Source organism: Perca flavescens, chromosome 23 (assembly GCF_004354835.1).
Source record: "Perca flavescens isolate YP-PL-M2 chromosome 23, PFLA_1.0, whole genome shotgun sequence".
In the NCBI taxonomy this organism is placed as follows: Eukaryota; Metazoa; Chordata; class Actinopteri; order Perciformes; family Percidae; genus Perca; species Perca flavescens.
In genome coordinates this window covers 5,244,253-5,265,898 of record NC_041353.1, presented here as the reverse complement: position 1 = coordinate 5,265,898, position 21,646 = coordinate 5,244,253, and the positions used below count along the sequence as shown (strand labels likewise).

Below are 21,646 nucleotides of genomic sequence, written 5' to 3'. Positions count from 1 at the left end.
GACGAGGGTGCCGAGAGAGACTACTGGAGAAAGGGGGGCAGTGATGTATGGAGGGCCCTCTCTCTCTCTCTCTCTCTCTGTCACCAGTGCGATGGCCAATTACAGTTGGAGCGCGCTCCGATGCACTGCAGGTGGAGCGTACCGTGTTTTGTAGTGGCCGGAGAATATCCCTCCATCCTCCATTTGCATTGAGAGGAGAAATCCTCTGCACAGTGTCCAACTTAGAGCAGCTTTGGGGGGTTTTACTGTGCCATTCAGTAGAACTGCATTCATGTCGTATGCCATTGTCGGTCTGGATTGCACTATACAAGTGTATTACTTACAACCTGTCCAGCTAAAACCATGTATCTCCAAATATAGGGGCTTTTCAGTTCTGAGATAAACTAAAGGAAAAATATGCTCCATTAAGGAGTTTTCTTCTACTTCTCAGGCCAAATAAACCCACTGAAGAGTACTTTAAGCCTGTCTACACCTCTAAAAACGTTTAAAAATCAGCCAAAGTAGGGTGTAAGGTGTTCAACGGACATGGCTCTGCGCTAAGCTAGCTCAGTAGCTCCCCTAGTTGACTTGCTAACAGTATAGAGAGCCGTATGCGCTACTATTTGGGGGGCGCAAACACTTTTTGCTGACAAATAACGTCAAAATCTTTGGTAAGATGTCATCAAATAGGGCGGAGTCATCTCGCCAAACCAGGAGAGGACATCTCACTCCAGTTTCAAAGGTGTACTGTACTCCAAATGCTGAAAGAGAAGTGGTCTGGGATTGCCTCTGCATAGCTCTCACAGACGGTTCCCCAACGCGCAAGGCACTCACATGCACGCGCTGCCAAACCGGCTCTCAAAACAAAGAACAGGGAAGCCTGGATTACAACACACACACAGGGAGTGTGACTCAATTCCCCGCTCATCTTTACATAGCAAATAGTTGTTTACGGCTATATTTAGGGGGTTTTAGTGTTCTGATTGTAGAGTGCAGCCCCATTAAACCTCCCTAAACCGCATTTAAGATTTTTTTTAATTATATGTTTCTCCATTTGCAGTGTTTATGAATGTGTAAAACCTAAAAACTATCTTCCTGTTAAAAAAATCTACTGGTAATCAACTAATAAAGATACAAGATGGAGAAGGTAGAACATCTATTACAGTTTGTATAGCTTTTGTCCATAGAACCCCTGCCTCTTTATATAGGAGGCTGGAAGTTAGGATTTCTGTTTTATAATCTTTGTACATCAGTTGCCCCAAATGGCATTAAGAGGCTGCTGTTTAAATATTTTTTTTTTAGCACAGACCAGATCTACAACATGTCTCGCTTAAGGCTGAAAGAAATGTAGCGCCACCTGAGCAGAAGGTCAGGAGTCTAAACTGCAGGATGTAGTTTTGATGCCCATTAACAGAACAGAGTAGTAACAATATTGCTTCTTCTTTTTATTTATGTTTCTCTGCTGATAATAAAGAAACCCATCACCTCTTGCATGACACTACAATTACTCGCCAGTATCAAGTACAAAATGGAGGAGGAAAAAAAGGCAATTTTGAAGGCTTTTAAATTAAACTAAATACTACGTTGTGAGGAGTTGAACTACAACACTTGGTGGAGATAGAGAGCCCCTTTAAAAGTTATTCTATCACGTCGAGCTTTAGGCCAAAATGTGCAACTTTACCATAGCGTTCCATCGTTGTGTTGTAAGAAAAATTAAAAATAACTGGCAAAACTCGGCTTGATGAGATCCTTAAGTCCCACAGGAGGAAGACAGTGCTCGAAACCAATACCAGGCCCATGTCGTCCTGTTGAGAGTTGGGAGATACAAGATTGTCCCACGACAGCAGCGATACGTTTCTACTTCAGCGTGGCTGAGCATTGTCCAGTCCAATCTAGCAGAGACCATTAAAACTAGCAGACAGCAGCACAGCACAGCTCGGAGGCCTCTTCAGGGGCAGAGGACACTGTGTGTGTGTGTGTGTGTGTGTGTGTGTGTGTGTGTGTGTGTGTGTGTGAGAGAGAGACAGAGAGAGACTCACACTTTAAGTCATGTCGAGACCAGCGGTGCAGACATTAGTGTGTGAGGGTCACTGAACAGGTCAGGAGGTGTTTGCTCGACAGTGTTGTACTTGATCGGAATGTCCTGTAACACAGAGTGTGTGTGTGTGTGTGTGTGTGTGTGTGTGTGTGTGTGTGTGTGTGTGTGTGTGTGCGTGCGTGCGTGTGTCTACATGTACATGTGTGCGTAAGCGTCAGAAGTTTTTAACCCTATCAACCAGTCAGAACTCGCGCCCCTCCTTCTCAGACTCTTTGCAGTTTGCATGTCCATAAATCCACTAAACAATATACAAAAGTTACGCCTTACAACTTCAGACGCACCTTTTGTCACCCATATGATGGGAACCTTGGTGGCCAAAATAGCAAGACAAAAACAGAATGGAATGGCAAAAAAAAAAAAGCTTACTTTTGGTTTTACACTATCATTATTTCTGGCAGTATTAGGATATAGTATTATGCTAATCAATACATCATTTATAACCCTGAACCACTGACACACTCCTCCATTCTTTCATATAGATCAGAGGTTTACAAAGTGTGAGACGGGCCTCCCCCCAACAGATTCAGGGACTGCTCGGTGAAAACTATTACAGTAGTTATCAAAAGAAGATCACTTAAAATAGCTTAAATGGGTGTGATTTGGTGAAAGAATTAAACTAGTAATGGGGCTGGGTATCGTTCAAAAATGTTCTACACCGATACCAATACCGTGACTTTGATACCGGTTCCTAAAATACTTAAAAAAAAACGTTTATACCAATTTTATAAAACATTACAGTGCCAATCTAGTTATTTATTTTTCAAATCCTTCCACGTGAGCCCCGTCTCTGTGCGTAACGTAGAGTTTTTCCTGCGTTCCTCTGTGACATGTTAGGTCAGACAGCCAATCAGCAGTATTATTAGGTCTTGGTAGAAGCATGCTGCGTGCTTATTGGCTCACTGACGCTGATGAGATTCACTCCTTAGGTATTGAAATTGGGTATTGAATGACGGGACATTTTTCAGTACGCGATACTATAGAGGCAGTTCGGTCTGTGCCTAGAAAGCGTTGAATTCGGTACCCAGCCCTACTAATAAATGCCTCAGGACAGGCCTTTTTTACCTATTTGGTGAAGTCTGAAGTTATGCAAAACAGTGATATTAGGCTATCTTGGCTCAATTGTTGAGTGTCTATGGGATCAAATAACATAATCCTGATCCCATCCAGGAATTGGATTCTTTCCAAGCTTTGTCTGAGGGGACGCCCATAGTCTCAGGCTTTGAAAACACCTGATGTAGATATTTGCTGCGTGGAAAATCTTTGGACATACAGGCAGGAAAGAAAACGTAAAAACCCAAATAATGCCAAATGATGGCATTCCTGAGTAGTCTAACTTATCGTGGTAATATCAATACATGACACGCCTGGCGGAGACACATATGGGGGTCTGGCTATATGCAAATATTCTTTTAAATTGTGAATTTAAAAAGAAATGTAAAAAAAAAATGCCCTTAGACCTCAGAGGGCTAAACCCCCTATGTTACATATCAAAATGTTCAGAACAAACTCAGCTTTCTGTATGGTGAGGCCCAAAATGTGTTACGTTTTCTTTTTGAAATTTCTCAAATCAAACATAAACTCACTTGTTTTGGTGCTTGAAATGAGTTCACACAAGTAGCGTAATACTAGGGCTGCTCCCTCTTAGTCGATTAGTCAACTAATCGGTCGTTTTGCTCTTAGTCAACTTAGATTTCTTTAGTCCATTAGTCATGTTTTATGCTTTTTTTCACGCTGAATGACTTATTTCCAAGAAACGTACGAGCACATCTCTGGTAAACACAAGAATTAAAGTGGTGCTTTTGCATGACTCTAAGCGGAGAAACTCAGATTTACAGATCTGTCGAATTAAATCAACTAATCGATTAGTCGATACAATTGAATGAGCGTTAGTCGACTAAGAATTTCTTCAATCGAGCACAGCCCTACATAATACATGAATAAAATAGTAAATAAAAGTGTCAATTGAAATGTTGGAATATTGCCATTTGAGTAGGAGTGTTGTCAGACAGCGCTCGGACTCGCCGGAGCCTCTTTTGTCCTCGGGGGGGTTAAATAAAGACTGCAGGTGCCGATCCTCTTCGACTGACTGAAGGTGCTGGAGTTCTTGTTTAAACCAAATGAAAAAGCACTGTGCTCATACATCGGCCCAACCCCAGCGTGCTTGGAGATTGTGCGTCGCTTGTCAGCTCGTGTGTGAAAACAGGTCAGCAAGCATTTAAAGGCTGCAGCCCCGCACAGGTAGAGCTGGGAATCCATGCCGACTGGAACACTGTGTCCTTACCAGAGTCCCATAACCAAACCGAGAAGGAGAGAGGGAGCGAGGTGACAGAGGAGGGAGAGGGAACGGGACGGATGAAAAGCGTGAAAGTGGAGGGGAGAGAGAGGAGGGCTGGAGAGAAAATATGGGAATGAGATTTTGAAGATTGAACAGTGAGTGGCAGCGCGAGTGACGGAGAGAGTGCCAGAGAGAGATGGAGGGGAGTAGGGGGGAGTTATCCATCCACTCCATCTCTGTTTTTTGTTGTTGTTTGTCTAGGGCTCTGCGCCTGACAGAATAAGAAAGTAGAGGAGAGACTAGACTAGATTGGGACGCCTATCATCCTTTTTTATTTAGGAAGTGATTCATCCGCAAACACACACATACACTAACACACACACACACACACACACACACACACACACACACACACACGTGTAGTGTAGAATATACACTGATCAAAATGTGTTTGGGTGCTGAAGATGAGCGGTAGCAGTCGGGGTCAGTCTGGTTTCGGGCTCCTCACATGTCCACTTAGGCTCAAACGCAGCTGCTTGCTTTTCTGAATTATTCATGAGCCCTTCATTAAATATTCACGTGTGAAAAGCCGGCGCCATCAGCTACCCACAATCCTCTCCTCTAAGGGAAAGACGCAAGCAGGAAGCACAGAGAGGCCTGGATGATAGTTAACAGTGTCTGATAGATCGCGGCCGCTTCAGGATTCTTTTTTCTTTTTAATTTGCCGTGTAAGACCACCTATTTTTGTTCCCGTCTCTCTTTGTCTCTTTCCTTTTTTTTTTTTTTCTTCGCCCCCACCCTGTCTCCTCTGCCTCCGCCCTCCCCTGTCCTCCTTTCTAAGTGATCGATTTGTATTGTTCGGGCAGCTGAGCCCCCCCCCCCCCCCCAGCCCGAGGTGAGAGAGATGAAAGAGAGACGACAGAAATAGCTAGACAGAGGGAAGAGGCGAGAAAGACGAGAGGCGGAGAGCAAGCGAGGGCAAAGGCAGACCTTGCCATGAGCGGGATCTGGGAGAACATGGGGGCCCTAGGGTGAAGAGATGGAGGGATAGGAGAGGTGATGGGTAAGGGTAGGAAAAGTGCAGAACAACAGCAACAACGGGGGGGGTGGGGAGTTATTGGTGAATGGGGCCCGATGTATGCACGGCTCAGCTGTCAGTCATATGGTATCTTACAAAGACCTCCCTGTTTACATTCACTTCTTTTACCTGTTGGTCAGGATCAGCGTGTTGTTATGAAAGGAAGAAAAACTCATCCTATTCCGCCTCCTTGAAGACTTTTCTTTTATAAATAGTAATATCATTGATTCAATCATCTGGACTTTTCATAAAATAATATATATTCGATTTGGAAAGGGCTTTAGGTTTTCGATGGTTTTGCTTTTTGAATCGACAGCTTTTTCTCCTGGAAGTGCAGTATATAGGCTACGTATATATATATATATATATATATATATATATATATATATATATATATATATATATATATTTTTTTTTTTTTTTTTCCAGAATCAAAAAGCCTTCCCAGTAGTGTGTACACATAGCTGCACACTTGCTAACATGCATCATATTAAATGCAATATTTAACAGCTGCAACACAAATTGCATAATAACAACTGTCGGTTTCACATGACTACATTGGAAATTGAGTATGTTCATGTTTTATTAATGGATGGATGGCATTTTGGTTGGCGAAGAGGAGGAAAGGATTTGTTTGGAATTCGAGAGCAAATGGGGAGATTTGATTGCGCGATTGTTTACCAGACGTACACGAGAACATGTCGACTCGCTTTGATCCCCGACGCATTTCCACGGCGCCAGCTGACGCACCTGCACATGGTGGGACAGGTGTGCGCAAACCTTTGGCAAACACAGAGGAACGTGCAGTTTCGCCCTATATCTCCTCTCATTTCCCGTGTTACTCAATCATGATTTCCATTAAAGGTCCCATGACATGGTGCTCTTTGGATGCTTTTATATAGGCCTTAGTGGTCCCCTAATACTGTATCTGAAGTCTCTTTTATATAGACCTTAGTGGTCCCCTAATACTGTATCTGAAGTCTCTTTTATATAGACCTTAGTGGTCCCCTAATACTGTATCTGAAGTCTCTTTTATATAGACCTTAGTGGTCCCCTAATACTGTATCTGAAGTCTCTTTTATATAGACCTTAGTGGTCCCCTAATACTGTATCTGAAGTCTCTTTTATATAGACCTTAGTGATCCCCTAATACTGTATCTGAAGTCTATTTCCCCAAATTCAGCCTTGGTGCAGAATTACAGCCACTAGAGCCAGTCCCACAATGAGCTTTCCTTAGGATGTGCCATTTCTGTGTCTGTAGCCACCTATCACCATTTCTAGCCACTGGGGGGCCATAGGCAGGCTGGGGGAACTCATATTAATGTTAAAAAAGTCTCTCATGTTGTAATAGCAGTCAGCGCTGTCGTCAGCTCGGCTTTCAGTGTAGAATAAGGTGTGATATGGTTGAATTTCTTCGAAGTTGTTTGCGTGGACAACCAATAAGAGATCGCCTACCTGGGATACCAGTCTCGACATGGCTGAGTCAGCTCACCCAAACTACAAAAGTACAGTGGTATGGAGTCGGGTGAATAGTTTGGGGAAAACATTGGCCCCGTTTACATTGGCGTGTCGTTACATTTTCCGAGAGGTGGACGTCAAGGCCACTCGCTGGGCAAATTTCAAATTGTGCTCTCGCGAGAACTCAGGATTTCCAGGGTACAAAACAACAGCCATGAGCATCAACTCAGTCCTGAACACGAAAGCCTGCGATGGGAACGCAGCTGACTGTGATGCATCAGTTGGTTAAAGGACGACCTCTTGTTCTGTGAATAGTGGGGGGGGGGGTCAAGTTCGGTGAGACATGCAGCATCGTCCCCTCTCCTGGGAACACTGCGAGCCCCGAAGCGCTGATGTAGGATCAGCTTTTCCCATCCATTACTCTGACCTCTTGGTCCTCGCAAGCAAACATTGAGACTGACCCCCCCTCGCCCCCCCCAGCAGAGCCGCGGGCCAAGTCCCACCCACGCCATACACTTACCGCGCTGTATGTGTGCATATTGCTTTTTTTTCTTTCATTCTTCACATTGACCCAGTTACTCATATTTTTCCCCCAGAGAGCCACCTTTCTCAGTCTAAGAGAGGCTCATTATTTTACTGGAGTGCCTCCCCTCTTTTCTCCTACGGAGGAGGAAGGAAGTGGGGCCGACATGGTAGACGTGCTGCATTCGGAGCCCACTCCGGTTCCACAGGGAGGCATGCTGGATCCGCGCAATTAACGCAGCGTAAAATAGAGTCAGCAAATTTGCAGCAAATGATGGGCTAGTTCATTATCACCAGGCTATCCCCATGCGTAATTGCACCTCTCCGAAATTTGGCCAACTCATTTGATTGTAAATCACCTAACTGGCCATTCTTTTATTAAGGCGCCACACTGAAGCACGTGTGATATTCTGCTCTAACAGTCTGCAGTTTATATGCTCTAAATCACAATTGTGCATTGTAGTTATAGCGGGCAGTCAGGCCGAAAACAGCCCTGAATTCAAAACATAAATTCAAAAAAAACATGCATTGGTGTTGGAGTGTTATTTCAGTGATCAACGAGATCATAAAATATGAACCAGGAAGTCCAGTTTTGACTAAAGATGTGTAGGTTTGTCAAAATAAACCGCACAGTGGTTTATAATACTATCAGAAATGTTACAAGTCTGGAAAATAATCCCAGTGATGTTCGCTTTCCCCAGGAACACGTTACAAAGTAATCTACCGGGAATGCGCTCGGCCAACACCGGGAAACGATGCAATTTTTAGTTGGAAGCCGTCAGCGTTCGCACTCCTGCTGCAGCCACACAGTGGCCAAATTGACATAAACGAAGGGGCCCGCAGGTGAAGATGATTTTCTGATGATATGACAGTTAGATACCATATGGTTAATTATAACCTTTGAATACAGGGCCGGCCCATGGAAAAGGGGCAAAGGCAGTGTAGGCAAATCACCGGGGCGCTGTCAGTCCAAATGATTAAAGAAAAGTTAAAAATCATAAAAAAAAGCGACTGAAATGTCAAAATAAACAACAAAAACGTCAAAAGAACGTCAAAATGTGCATATTTTTTTAAAAGTAGCTGAAATCTTGACTAGGGCACCAAATTGGTTAGGGCCGGCTCTGTGTCTTGTGTTCGTAGGTGGTGAAGAACATCTAAATAGAATGAATTTAAGATACTACGTTAACGATTATGTAGATTAAAGACGTGTGCCTGCGCCCCATAATGAGGGCAATAACGGTAAGCCATCCAGTGGCTTAGAGACAGCTATGGCTGAGGAGACCTAATGGTTAAAGATCAGCTGCAGCGTTCTATGCGCCACGCCTCCCCCCGGCTCGGCTCAGCACCTGGTTCTCCAGCAGTCCGGCAGTTGCGCTGTTGCAGAGCGGTTTTCCAGACAGGACCGGGGCGGAAGAGAAAGAGAGAGAAAAAAAAAAAAGCGGAGAAGCGAATGGGGGAGACGAGGAAGAGAATGTGACAACTGCTGGATGCAGACAAGAGAGTGTGAGCGGCCGGCTACACTTGCCTTTGAGGGAGGCCCCCTTCTCGGCTTTTGCACCTGTCCCTCTTCGTCTCCGTCTCCGCGCGGCCAGGCGCAGTTTGGGCGAGAGCGACGCTCCTTTTCATTTATCAGGCAGGGCGCGCAGCGGCGGAGGCGCACACACATACACACACACACACACACGCGCGGCAAACTGTACTCACACACACACACACACACACACACACACACACACACACACACACACACACACACACATACATACATACATACATAGCCAGGACAGGCAGGCAACATGACTTCATCCTACAATCTGGAATTTCTGCCCGATATGATGGTGGAGAGCCGCCTGCTTGTTCCCGGAGACAGAATGTGAGTTATACCCCCAATCTCTCTTCCTGCTTGTGCGCTTGTGATGTCTTGTGTTTTGTGTGATCTTTACTGTCCTGGGGGGGGAAAGAGGCAGCTGTCCGGTGTGGAAATGTTGCTCCGCTGCTGGATATGTAACTGGAATCAGTGGGGGGGTCACAATCAACGCTATAGCCGGGGTGCATGTATCTCTGTGTGTTTAATTGTGTTATAGTTATGGCTTGTTGTTGTCAATGTCCGTCGATAAATTGTGCGGGGATCGCAGGAGCGCCCGGGGTGGGGGGCTGTTATCAGCGATAGACAGGATGGTGATGAATGAACGCCATTATGGGTGAATTAATGCTATACCGCCGCGAATAAACCGTGTCTTTATGAAGCTGTTATTATCTGCTGCATGTCGTCAAATTGTTGGTACTGTATAGCCCGTCAGGTCGTTTTTTTTGGGGGGGAGCATCGGCTTCTCGCTCCGTGGAATAGAGGAGGGGAAGTTGCTTTGATTTGCGGCAGCCGCCCTTTATAACGTCCCTGGGTCTCGCTGGGCTGGCAGCGGTGGGTTCCGGGACTGTGCAGCCGGCTATGGGAGCGCACCATGCTGAGACACAAGACCACAGAGTCGATCTCTCTATTCTCTCTGTTGGTTGAAGAAATAAAAAAAGCTCAGGGTCTGATCTCAGCCACATTATTTAACTCCACTAGAGGAGTTTTATTTGTATTTGTTTGCGCCTTCACAGCATGTTATTCTTCACACTTTGGACACTTGGATGACATGCATCGGAAGGCATAAAAACAAAAAAAAAAAACTGAATAGGAGAGAGGGGAAGCAACACAGAGGCTTTGAGAACATACAGGAATGCGTGGATGACTCTTATCCCGTGTGTTTCAATTGGATTTGCTGTAATTCAGTTATAAACTCCGGGATTGCTAGAGGAGGGACAAAGGGAGGTTTTCATTCCGACATCATGGTCATGCGTTTTTTTCTTTTTTTCTTCTTCTTTTTCTTCTCCACAGTGCATGTCCCACTTATGTCCGCTCAGCTCACAGAGCCTAGTTGTTGATGGATCATGTTCTTTTTTTTTTTTCTCCAGCAGAGGAAATGCAGATGCACTGTGCTGTAGTAGTTCGTATATTAATCTTCTTATGAAGGTCTTTTTTTCTATAAGTGTACAGTATGTTAACTTATGGTGTAAAAGAATAGAACAAACATAATGACATAATAACATTTTGTGTCTATGTTTGTGTGTGTGTGTGTGTGTGTGTGTGTGTGTGTGGGGGGGTGTGTGTGGGTGGGTGTGTGGGAGGTTTTATGACCAAACAGATTTAGTAGACTCATAATGCAAGACATTTTACGATAGGCCTACTGCAGAAATATCACCAAACTTATAAAATCCCGCCGCAGCTGGAGATGAACTGTGAAGTTGACTTACAGTACCATAAAATATTTTTTTTTTTGTAAACTCACTACTCATAGACTGTAAACCCACTATTTAGTTCCTCAGGCTTACTACAGTTCACTATAACCATATCATAGAAAGATTATAATATTGCATGCACTACTGTAAAGTATATGTTTACTACTACAGATCACTATGCTCGTATCTATTCAAATACATGGGAAAAAGTACCACAGGCATACTATAAGTCACTCCAAGATTATTATAGTAATATCACACAGGCCAGGAGAGACCGAAAAACTCAACATTTCTCTCTAAAAGATACTTTAAACTAGATTGTTTTTTTTTCTTCCATTCTAACTTAAAATTATATAAAAGCCACAATTTTAGAAGAGAAAATGACTCACAACTGATGCCTGATTTATGATTCTGTGTTATATATTTGCCATAGGTACATACCTAAGTACAAGTAGCTTTGAGTCCTGAGCCGTACCCTAAGCTGTAGCCTGACGCGCACCGCTTCAAAAATGAATCTACATGTCACAGATTTACTGATATTCCTGTTTCCACCATGATGTAAGGCCAGGGCGCGCACTTCACCCCGCGGAGTCTCCCTCCATTGACTCTACATGTAGTCTATTACCCTGATGCTTTAGCGATGAGACGGCTTTCTCATTAATCAGTGTCATCGCCTCTGACGGCGTATGACCGGCGGGGGTGGACGAGGAAGCCATCATACTCCCAAGCCGCCCTTCCCTTTCTCCCCCCCTGATGTGTCTTGCATCACCAGTTGCGGGTTATATCTGCCCCGCAGTGAAGGATTTATGAATAATATGTGACGCCGGCATTAGACAGGCCTATCTGTGCCCTCTTACCCAGCCGGTGAGGAGGCGGACAGGTTGAACCAGATAGCGCTTATGGAGATGACACTTTGGGTTTCCGTGAACACGCCTCTTGAGCCCAGCTGTTAAGCCCACAAGAGGTGCTCTTGCTGATCTTTTGATCGTGCTGTTTGTGTCATTGTGTTTAACGGCACTGTTTTCCAGTAGCAATGTAAAAGTTGGCACCTGAGCTTCCTTCCAGTGGTATTGACTGAATACCACCAAGTTTCATATCATCTGTGATAGAACTCCACCAAAAGACTAAAATAAAACCCATGAAAATAATAAGTGGATACCTTACTATGTGAATTAACAGACCTTGATCCAAAGGTCACTCAACAGGAAATTGCAATGCGGTGATCACAACTGTCATTCCCTTCAGTATTTCAGCAAAACAAATAGTCAAACTGGAAGAGTATTTGAAGATATTTTATAATCAACACTATACATCTGAAATAATGTTTTTCCTAATGGACCCTGGTAAAACAGAATAAGCCCGTAACCTCAGCAATCTCAACCTCAGTTTGGAAGATTGCAGAAATATTTTATCTTTTCAGACAGACTTTAGTCCAAGGCAGCAGATTGTCCCTCTACAAAACCATTTTAGCATTTACCCTAAGGCTTTCTGCTTTTTAAATTTACATGAAGTTATTGCAACATAACACAAAAAAGCTGAAAGCTGCATCTATATTTTTCATTAAAAGCCATGAAAAATGTGCTCATTCCTGATGGGTATGATGCAAATCAATTCAGGTTAAGATATTCACATGGAAAGTCGATTCAGTATTGATCGAATGCAGATTGAACAAGTGATCAAACAAAAACTGCATCTTAACCATTATGTAGAATGTACGTAACGCATTATGGCTATTTTATGGCCAGTATGGAAGATCAAACTGATGCATCCGACTACTCCTAGAAGTGAAGAAGACGAAAGATTGTGGGGGGGGAAGAGGAGCAGAGTGAAAATTGACATGGGCAGACTGGGAGAGGAGAATTACAGGGGGGAAGGTGTGAAAGAGGGAGGAGGAGTGATGGTTTGACAGCATTCGACTCCCTGGACAGACACCTGGTCGGATTTGAATTGTGTCTCATCTGATGTGAAGATTAAGAAAAAAAGAGAATCGGTAGGGGTGGTGGTGATAGTTTTATCTTTCTTCCAAGCAACAGAGAGAGAGGCCTTATCATTCTCTATTGTGAGGATGACACACACACACACACACACACACACACACACACACACACACACACACACACACACACACACACACACACACACACACACACACACACAGAGGACTGAGAAGAAATGCATCAGCGACAGTAGAAGAAGCCCTCCGTCATTTCGGCTATGACTGTTTTTGTTCATAATAGTGTTATTTAGGCGGGAAACGCGTACAGTATGTGTGATATATGATGTGATGGAGTCGTCTTCACGCACCACCAACTGCAACGACGCTTTATGTCGCTTTCTCAAATGTGTGTACGTGTGTGTATGTGTGTGTGTGTTGTCATAATGATGAATGTCTTTGCTCTGCTGGGGCTCAGGAGCAGTTGTCTGTGGCTGACACCGCTGTGTGTAGGTGGTGATGTATCACGACCGTGTATGTATGTGTGTGTGTGTGTGTGTGTGTGACAGGAGTGTGGTTGTATATCAGCAGGTATGTTTATTTTGACATGATGGGGTCAACAAGCATCTTTATATTGTGTGAAGAGGTGTGTGTGAAGGCCTGGAGAATGCATGTTCTTCTTCTGTGTCTGTGTGCGCTCAGTATGGAAACTGACAAGTACATAGTTATTTATTTAAGCCATTGGAAATCGCTGTTGGAATGGCTATACACTACACACATAAAATGCGGAAGGTTTATTTCAATTTAAGTACTCTGTTTATATATCGGTATCACTTTAAAGGAACACGACGACTTATTGGGAATTTATCATATTCACCCTAACCCCCAGAGTTAGACAAGTCGATACATACCCTTCTCATCTCCGTGCGTGCTGTAAGGCTGTCTGATGCCACCTGCGGCATCAGGCCAGCACAGAACATGCAGGTGAATGGTTCCAGTAATCCTACTGCTCCAAATAAGTGACAAAATAACGCCAACATGTTCCTATTTACATGTTGTGATTTGTATAGTCACAGGGTGTACAAAAAACAACGTAACATGAGACACAGCCACCTTCTATCCCTAAACAAACCGGGAACTATATTCTCAGGCGGAAGAATATAGTACTTTGGCGGAGTGATATGCTCGCAGCAAGCCTGTCTCAGAATATAGTTCCCGGTTTGTTTACTGTTAGAAGATGGCTGTGTCTCATGTTACGTTGTTTTGTGTACACGCTGTGACTCTACAAATCACAACATGTAAATAGGAACATGTTGGCGTTATTTTGTCACTTTTGTCACAATTTGGAGCAGTAGGATTACTGGAACCATTCACCTCCAGGATCTGTGCTGGGCTAAGCTAATGCTGGAGCCGTCAGACAGCGTTACAGCACGCACGGAGATGAGAAGGGTATGTATCGACTTGTCTTACTCTGGGGTTTACGGTGAATAAGCTAAATTCTCAATAAGTCGGCGTGTTCCTTTAAGAGTACTGGTATTGGTACTGGTAGCCTATCCTAATTTTTTAAATGATACACAACACTACTTTTGACAAATTCCAATCCATCATAACAAACGTCACTTTTGAGGGTGCGGTCACAAAGTATAACGCATATGTTAAACAAAAGCTATTGTGTTAACTAATGCAGTTTTATAGACTACTAAAATGGCAGTGCAAAATCCCTATGTAACTGACTTAAATGTGCTTTGTTTTCAGTTAGCATGCTAACTAGTTTGCCAATGCAATAATGAGCTAGCTAACTTCACTTTTTGAGGGCGCAGTCACAAAGTACATATTAAACAAAAGCTGTCGTGTTAGCCGATGCAGTTTTACAGACTACTAAAATAGCAGTGCAAAAGCCATATGTGTAACTAACATAAATGTGCTTTGTTTTGAGTTAGCAAGCTAACTTGTTTGCTAGTGCTAGAGCCCATGTGCTCACTTGCTCTTCTAGCTTCTGCTCAGCTAGCATCTGGAACTTAATGGGTTTCCTTGATTAAACTGATGGAAACTGTAGCTTGTGGATGCTAACAAAATAATAACTATTTCCCTAGTTAAAAAAGAACAAGGTCCTCAATGTTTATAGCTGGATACCCATTTAGCTTATTCTATGGATAGAAAACCCCAGCAACACGTCTTCAAAAAGAGAGAATTATAACCAGCTTTGAGAAAAATCTGTGAGTTACAAGTGCTGGTGGAGCAGACGGTTGTTAAGAGATGGAGCAAGTCTTTAGCTAGTAATGGCGGCCACAGCAGAAGGAATTTTAGTCAGCCACTTCCTACTGTGACCAGACCCTTAAAGTGATGGTTCGGAGTAATTTTACCCTAGGGTCCTTTGCACCATGACCTCAAGCCAAACAACCCCCCAGAAGCTTTTTTCATCTAGGTCAAACATTGGGCGAGTTAGCGTTATCAGCTGAATAGCTTAGTGCAGGTACTAATGGATCCAAGAGTGTATCTCGTAAGTTACCCCACTAATAATGCCAGAACTAACTTCTTTTTTAAAAGTGCTGTAGTACAACTAGCAGAAGACAAGTTATAATTGAGGTAAGTTTGGAGACAATACCTTAATTAATCATTAAATGAATAAATATTTTTGTTGTATGTAATAGCGTTATCAGCTATTCAGCTGATAACGCTAACCCTCCCAATGTTCGACCCAGGTGAAAGAAGCTTCTGGGGGGTTGTTTGGTTCGAGGTCATGGTGCAAAGGACCCTAGGGTGAAATTACTCCGAACCATCACTTTAAGTGCAGAGGGCTGCGTCAATTACTTAGAGAGGCAGTTAACGTACAGTAGCCGAGATTTGACGATGCCAGTCAGACGCTGCCGGTGTGTTCATTGCACTTAGGGTGTGCCTGAAAATGCGTCTTGCTTAAGCTCCACTAGCAGATGATCTGCTCATGATTGTCTCATTACTCTTTCTTTACTATATCAGCCATGTTGTGTTCAAGGTCTACAAAACTAGCTTTTTTTCAACATCCCTCTCATTGCTTCTTCTCCTCCTCCATCTTTTGCCATTTTAGCATTTCAATTGATTTGACTTCTCAAGAATGGCCAGGCTTCTCCGTCTCTCTCCCATGATTATTGTTCCTACAGTAGCCTACGTTCAGACACAAGTCTCCAGCTTTTTGCTTATTCAAGTCAAGTACACGTTCACATGGCACACATAGATGCACACACATAAATTGAGCTGTGCAAAGGCATTATATTGTGTGCGATTGAATGTGTGAGTAAAACAGTGTTGTGTGTGTGTGTGTGAGTTTTGTGTTTCATCACTTGGCCTTGAAATGAATGCATGCTTTCAGTGCTCCATACACACATTGCCACCCACACAAATACGCAGAATACACACCGCGTGACACACACTAATACACACGCAGTCAAACACAAACACAGTCCCCGTGTTGTTCACATCATGTCCCTGGGCTGTAATGACGGGCAGAAAAATAACTCTGTCCTAAGAGACTTAGAGAACACAGTGATGATCTCTCTTCCTCTCTCGGTTTATGTATATTTCTCCTCCCAGCCGCCTCCTTCTTCTCACCGTCTTTTTCTCTCCTTCCTTTCTTCCTCTCATTCTTAATAGTCAGCCAATGCATTTGTACTGTGCAGTGGCATTACTCTGGATTGCCAGAGGGAGAGCTTACCTTGTGCATGTCTCAGTAGATTTCTTTTTTTCTACCCCTTCTTCCCCCATCCCTCAATTTATCCCTCTTTGGCCTGTATCTTCCTCTCTTTCACTCCGCACTCCCACTCTCTCCCTCTCTCTCTCCATTCAAGCATGCTAAATGCTTTACCTCTGTCAACTCTTGAGTCTGAGAGGAGCTCATTATTGTGGAGATGGAGAGGAAGTTGGGATTAGGAGCAACATTCGTGGACTGAGGCTCTTGTTCAGCTAAAAGAGCCATCGGAATTACAGAGCGGGATAGACTTACCTGCGTTAGTTGGCGGTATTATTCACTAATCGCCTGGGTTGAGGGGTTTTACCGTGATTTTGAAATTATTACTTCTCAAAAATGTATGGCTCTTTTCCCGGAAAAACTGGATTTCTCGCCACACTGTAAATGATGTTTTGATTTTAAACAGATAGACAACAATGAATGCTATTATCTTTCTTCGATATTATTCTTTGATATGTGATAAACAGAGCAACAAATCCCTTTAACATTACACTATCTTTGAGGTGCATAGTTTGCTGTCCTGCTTTTAGTAGTTTAGATCGGTCCAAGTAATTATATGAAAGTGTCTGACCATCTTTAAAGTGATGACTTTATGTTATTACATGCAGTGGCAGGGAAGGAAAACACGTTGCATGCAGTCATTTTGACATGTTGTCTCGGTTGTTTGAGGCCTTTTTTTGGTGTACAAATTTTGCACTCCACTTTGTTTCTTTATACGTATTTGCCACACGGCTGTAAGACCCTGTTTGCACTTGGTTTTAAAATGTGTTTCAGGGATCTAAACACAAGTGGACAGAGGAGACACGTTCCCATTCACAGCTTTGTCCAGCGTGCGTCTCCAGCTCACCAGATTTTGTCACTGCCTACGTCACTACCGGTCAAAGGGCCTCATGCACACTTAGTCCACACTCACGGGAGTCACGTTAGCGGTTACGTCGTTACAGCTGGAGATTTTGCTGTCGGCAGAATTCAACACATTTTCTTTCATAGTGCAAAAGACCTTTGTTCAACTCGTAAAATGTGCAAGTGATGGAGCGTTGGCGCGCTGTCATTATGTGGCGCCCTGCATTGATGGCGTATATTCCTGTTACATCCTTGTCGAGGATGCATCAGGACGCATTAGCATTTACACTACAAAAGAAAATTGGTCAAATGTGTCCCAGACCACCTCGGCAAGTAATCTGAGTGATCGTATCACAATGCGTCTCGGTGGCCATTGTCCATTTGTGATCCGATCACCCAAGACACATTTTACAACCAAGTCTTAACAGGGTCTAACATGCCATTGTTAGCATGAAACATAACTGGAAGAAACAGTTCCAGAATAGCAAAGAGTTGAGCAAGTTGTGTTACTAAAATATCGGCATTTCAGGATCAGACATGAGTTTTACCATTGACAGTTGCATACTCACATGCTAGCAACATGATGCATTCGACCCGACAGTTATTTGGCTGGTTAGCTTGCATGAGAGAAACTGTTGGATGACGTGAGAGCCGGCCCGGTGACATTAGACAGCATAGAAACATAAAGGCCCGGATCTAATGATAGTCAAAAGTCACAGAAAGGTCAGTGGCAGCTGCTATCCACGTGCAGAGCAGCTACTGCTGTACAAATCATCCCCTGGTTTTCATTCCACACACTTCAGCAGCTGTTTTTGCTTATTTTATTTTTTTGAAGAGACAATTGTGTCATTATTGTTTGATTTTGTTTCAGTCTTTGGTGCTAGTTGGTTATTTTCGGTGGCATCTTTCCATCGTCAAACAATCAGTGTGACCAGTACTAAGTCTTTTTTTGGGGGGGTTTCAGTGGTTGTTTCAGTTTAACTAGGTGGCACTCATTTTTTATGTCTGCTCATGCACATGCTAATGCTCAATTTCTGCTTCTATTATTCCAAACAAATCATAATTATGAATCATATCACTTCCTGTGTACAACAGGATGCGTCCCAGTAACGTTATTATGGAACTCAAGCAACTTCTAGGAGGGATTCAATAGCATTCACACGCTACTATTGGCCAGGCATCAATGCTTACACAAGGTAATGGAACCCAATTTGTTCAGGGCCTATCCCTTGACCAATCGGCTATCCTAACCTTAACCACTCAAGGTCAATGCCTAACCCCCAACCAATCGGGCTGCTTCGTCAGGCGGGACTTGCCTAGAAGTTACTTGGGATCCATAATAACGCGTCCCAGTGAAGACATGCCAGATGCTGAAAACTTAGAGCAGCAAATGCAATCGTTTTCAATACACGGCATGTTGAATCACACAACAGGTATCAATGCGATAGTGCCAAAACATGTCTTAAAATGCTGGCACGAAGAGTAGGAGGTAACTTCAGTTAGCTGGTGTGGTGTTTGAAATGGAAACCTGCCGGCTCTCGGGCTGAATGGCACTTGGTTATCTCTATGATAGCCTATGGGAGAGACTTTTTTTTGATGGGGTCAAACTGTCCATGAATGTGCCTGTTCCTTGTCTAACCTTTCAAATCTGAGTATAAGTGGACAGACTATAATTATCGCTGATAAAATTTGCCAATAAACTATATTAGCCTGAAAGAAACCATGTCTCAATCGGTGTAGAAGTAGTGGTCACCCCCTCATGAACATTTAGTTTGTCTTGGATTCAGTGGTTTCTTGGGGTCTAGGTTCTGTTCCAGTAGCTTTTCAACTATGTCAAAAGGCAATTCTGGCACAACTATCGATTAGTTCTTTTTCCTTGGTTGGGAAATATTCAAGTAAGAGATGTTAAAAAATAAATAAAAAATGCATTAGCCTCGAAAAAACCTTGTGGCCTGACCCTATAATGGAGTCTTACTAGGAATCAAACCTCCAGCCATGCATGGGGGGGATTAATCTGAGTCTTCCACCCAAACCTTAGGGTGCCACCCAGCCTCATTGGCAGAGCACAGATTGTACTCCCTACCCATAAATCTCTCTGTCTGGACTCTTCTTCTCAGTCTGACTCTCTTCATTCCCATCTGTTTTATATGGGCGATGCAAAACATACACGTGAGCACACATACACACACATATCCATACACAGCTGCAGAGCTGTCAGGTCTAACCTTGACTTGAACAGAGAATGAATTGTAATGCAAAGTGTGTGTGAGTGTGGGGGGGGGGCACAAACAGGATGTCAGTGAGCTGCTGCTCTTCTCTGCCTGACCTACCTCTTTCTACCCCGTGGAGTCCGAACTCCGCACAATCTCTCTGTTACAGGCATTTTGCTTTTTCTCTCTCCTCACCAAACAGATCCCAGGAGTTTTAAAGCAAAAAGACAGGGAGAGTAGCACTTTGGTCAAATCAACATAGACACCAAAATCATATATCTCCGGGAGCTCTTGTGTCGCACGCTAACGTAGGTAGTAAGTCATTTGAACTCATCATCAATTGTGAAGTGAATTGTGTAATCTTAAATGATATTCAGCCAAAGTCTGTACATTTTATGTAGAAGATAGATATAAATGTACATGACAAGATGAATTTGTGGTTGCTCGCCTGAAATATTCTAAATTTTTGATTTTCTTACACTGCAGAAAATAAATCTTGTTAAGATGGAAGGCAAGGCAACTTTTTTTCACAGAGAACATTTCAGCGACAATGCAATTTAAAGTGCTTTACATAAAACCATGAAGAGCAATTAAAAGCAAGTAAAAACGTTAATTAAAGAGAATTAAAAAATGAAAACAAGTTATAAATAGAACAAGACATAAATACAAGAATACAAGTTACAGTGCAGTGTAAGAAATAAACAATTGCTTGATTTAATAAAAGGCAGCAACACACAGAAAAGTCTTCAGCCTTGATTTAAAAGAACTGAGAGTTGCAGTGGACCTGCAGTTTTCTGGGAGTTTGTTCCAGATATGTGGTGCGTATAAAACGCTGCTTCTCCGTGTTTAGTTCTGACTCTGCGGACATAAAGCAGACCTGTCCCTGACACCCTGAGAGGTCTGGGTGGTTCATGATGTAGCAGACGATCAGAAATTCAGATCTTTTAAAACCAACAGTAGTATTCTGAAATCAATTTTTAGAGAGACAGGAAGCCAGTGTTAAAGACCTCAGAATTGGACTGATGTGATCCACTTTCTTGGTCTTAGTGTGGACTCGCATTTTGATCATCATCATCTGCAGCTTTCTAATTGAAGTTAAGGCTTCCATCTTTGGACAATGTTACAGGTGTGCTTTTGCTCCATGCTGTATAGCAAGCATCGTGTTAGCATCTAGCCTAGAAACATTGGGCATTATGTACAACTTAGGTACCTAGCCAAGCCGGACCGATTCCGTCCAAGTGTCGGCGCCCTCGGTTGTGTTCTGGCATGCAGGACCAAATATGAGCCGGCCCATATATGGCTTCCAGATTTGGATATGTTTTGTAGGCATGGAATTGGTCCAATGTGGTTTAAGAATCAGCCTTCCGATAGCAGCACTCTGCCCAGCTTCGGGCCAGTTTTTGGCTCATAATGTCTGTCCAAACCTGTCTAAACCATGCACCAATACTTGCAAGTCATTCATCACAAGTCTGGCAACTAGGTCTTTCAGACGTGGGCCGCTGTTGGGAAAACTCAAATCGATGAATACTGAAGTGTTAGAATGGACTGAACTGCTGAGGCTGCTATAGACTGTTAATACCTTCTATCATGTAAGAAAAGCTCTGTTTCTTCCTCTATTATATATTGCTCTAATAGCTTTGCCTCTACGGGATTATGTCCTCATGTACAGGTGAAGACATTGAGCTAAATCAAGGACAACAAATATGCTCCCCTCATGATATTTCCTGGGCCAAACACTGTCCCATTGGAATCACTGGGGCGTACTGTTTGTCGATGTAGTGTCCGCAACCTGAAAATATTTGCAAAGCTGTATAGAGCAGAGCAGTAGGGCCTTCAGTGGGGTGTCCAAGCCTGCGGTAAAATCCCCAGTAGTGATAGATGTGTGTGTTCCAGATAGCAAAGTGATCGATGGGAGTATTGTCGGGATAGGCGTTCAGAGGTGCTGTTATTGTGTTCTGGAAAACTAAGGGGAGATGGGGTGGGGGGGTGCAGAGGAGAGCTTGACGGGTTTATTGAGAAGCGTGATCTAGTGCACCGCCCCGGGACTCTTAGATGTAGTTAGAGAGGGCATGAAAAGCAAGGATGGAGTAGAAAAAAAAACCAAACAAGGAAGAGTTGGTTGCGGTGAATGCATGGAAGTAGAGGAAGTGTGTCTCAGAGGAGAGCAGACAGGGAGGAAATGGAGGCAGGAAGTGAGGATGGTGCAGAGGTGGGAATAAATGTGTAGGTTATCTGTTGATGTTTATCTGC

General features: G+C 43.4%; 1 protein-coding gene across 6 annotated transcripts in view; it reads left to right on the top strand.

The window, feature by feature from the left end:
- Positions 1-21,646, top strand: part of celf2 (cugbp, Elav-like family member 2) — a 229,123-nt gene that overhangs the window by 67,043 nt on the left and 140,434 nt on the right. The window contains exon 1 of one of the 6 annotated variants that reach the window (XM_028570253.1): positions 9,160-9,283. The exons of the other annotated variants lie outside the window; for them this stretch is intronic. Coding sequence (XP_028426054.1) covers positions 9,207-9,283 — 77 coding nt within the window. The 5' untranslated portion in view covers positions 9,160-9,206. Of the gene's footprint in view, positions 1-9,159; positions 9,284-21,646 lie in introns of those variants that run through there. 6 annotated transcript variants of the gene reach the window in all.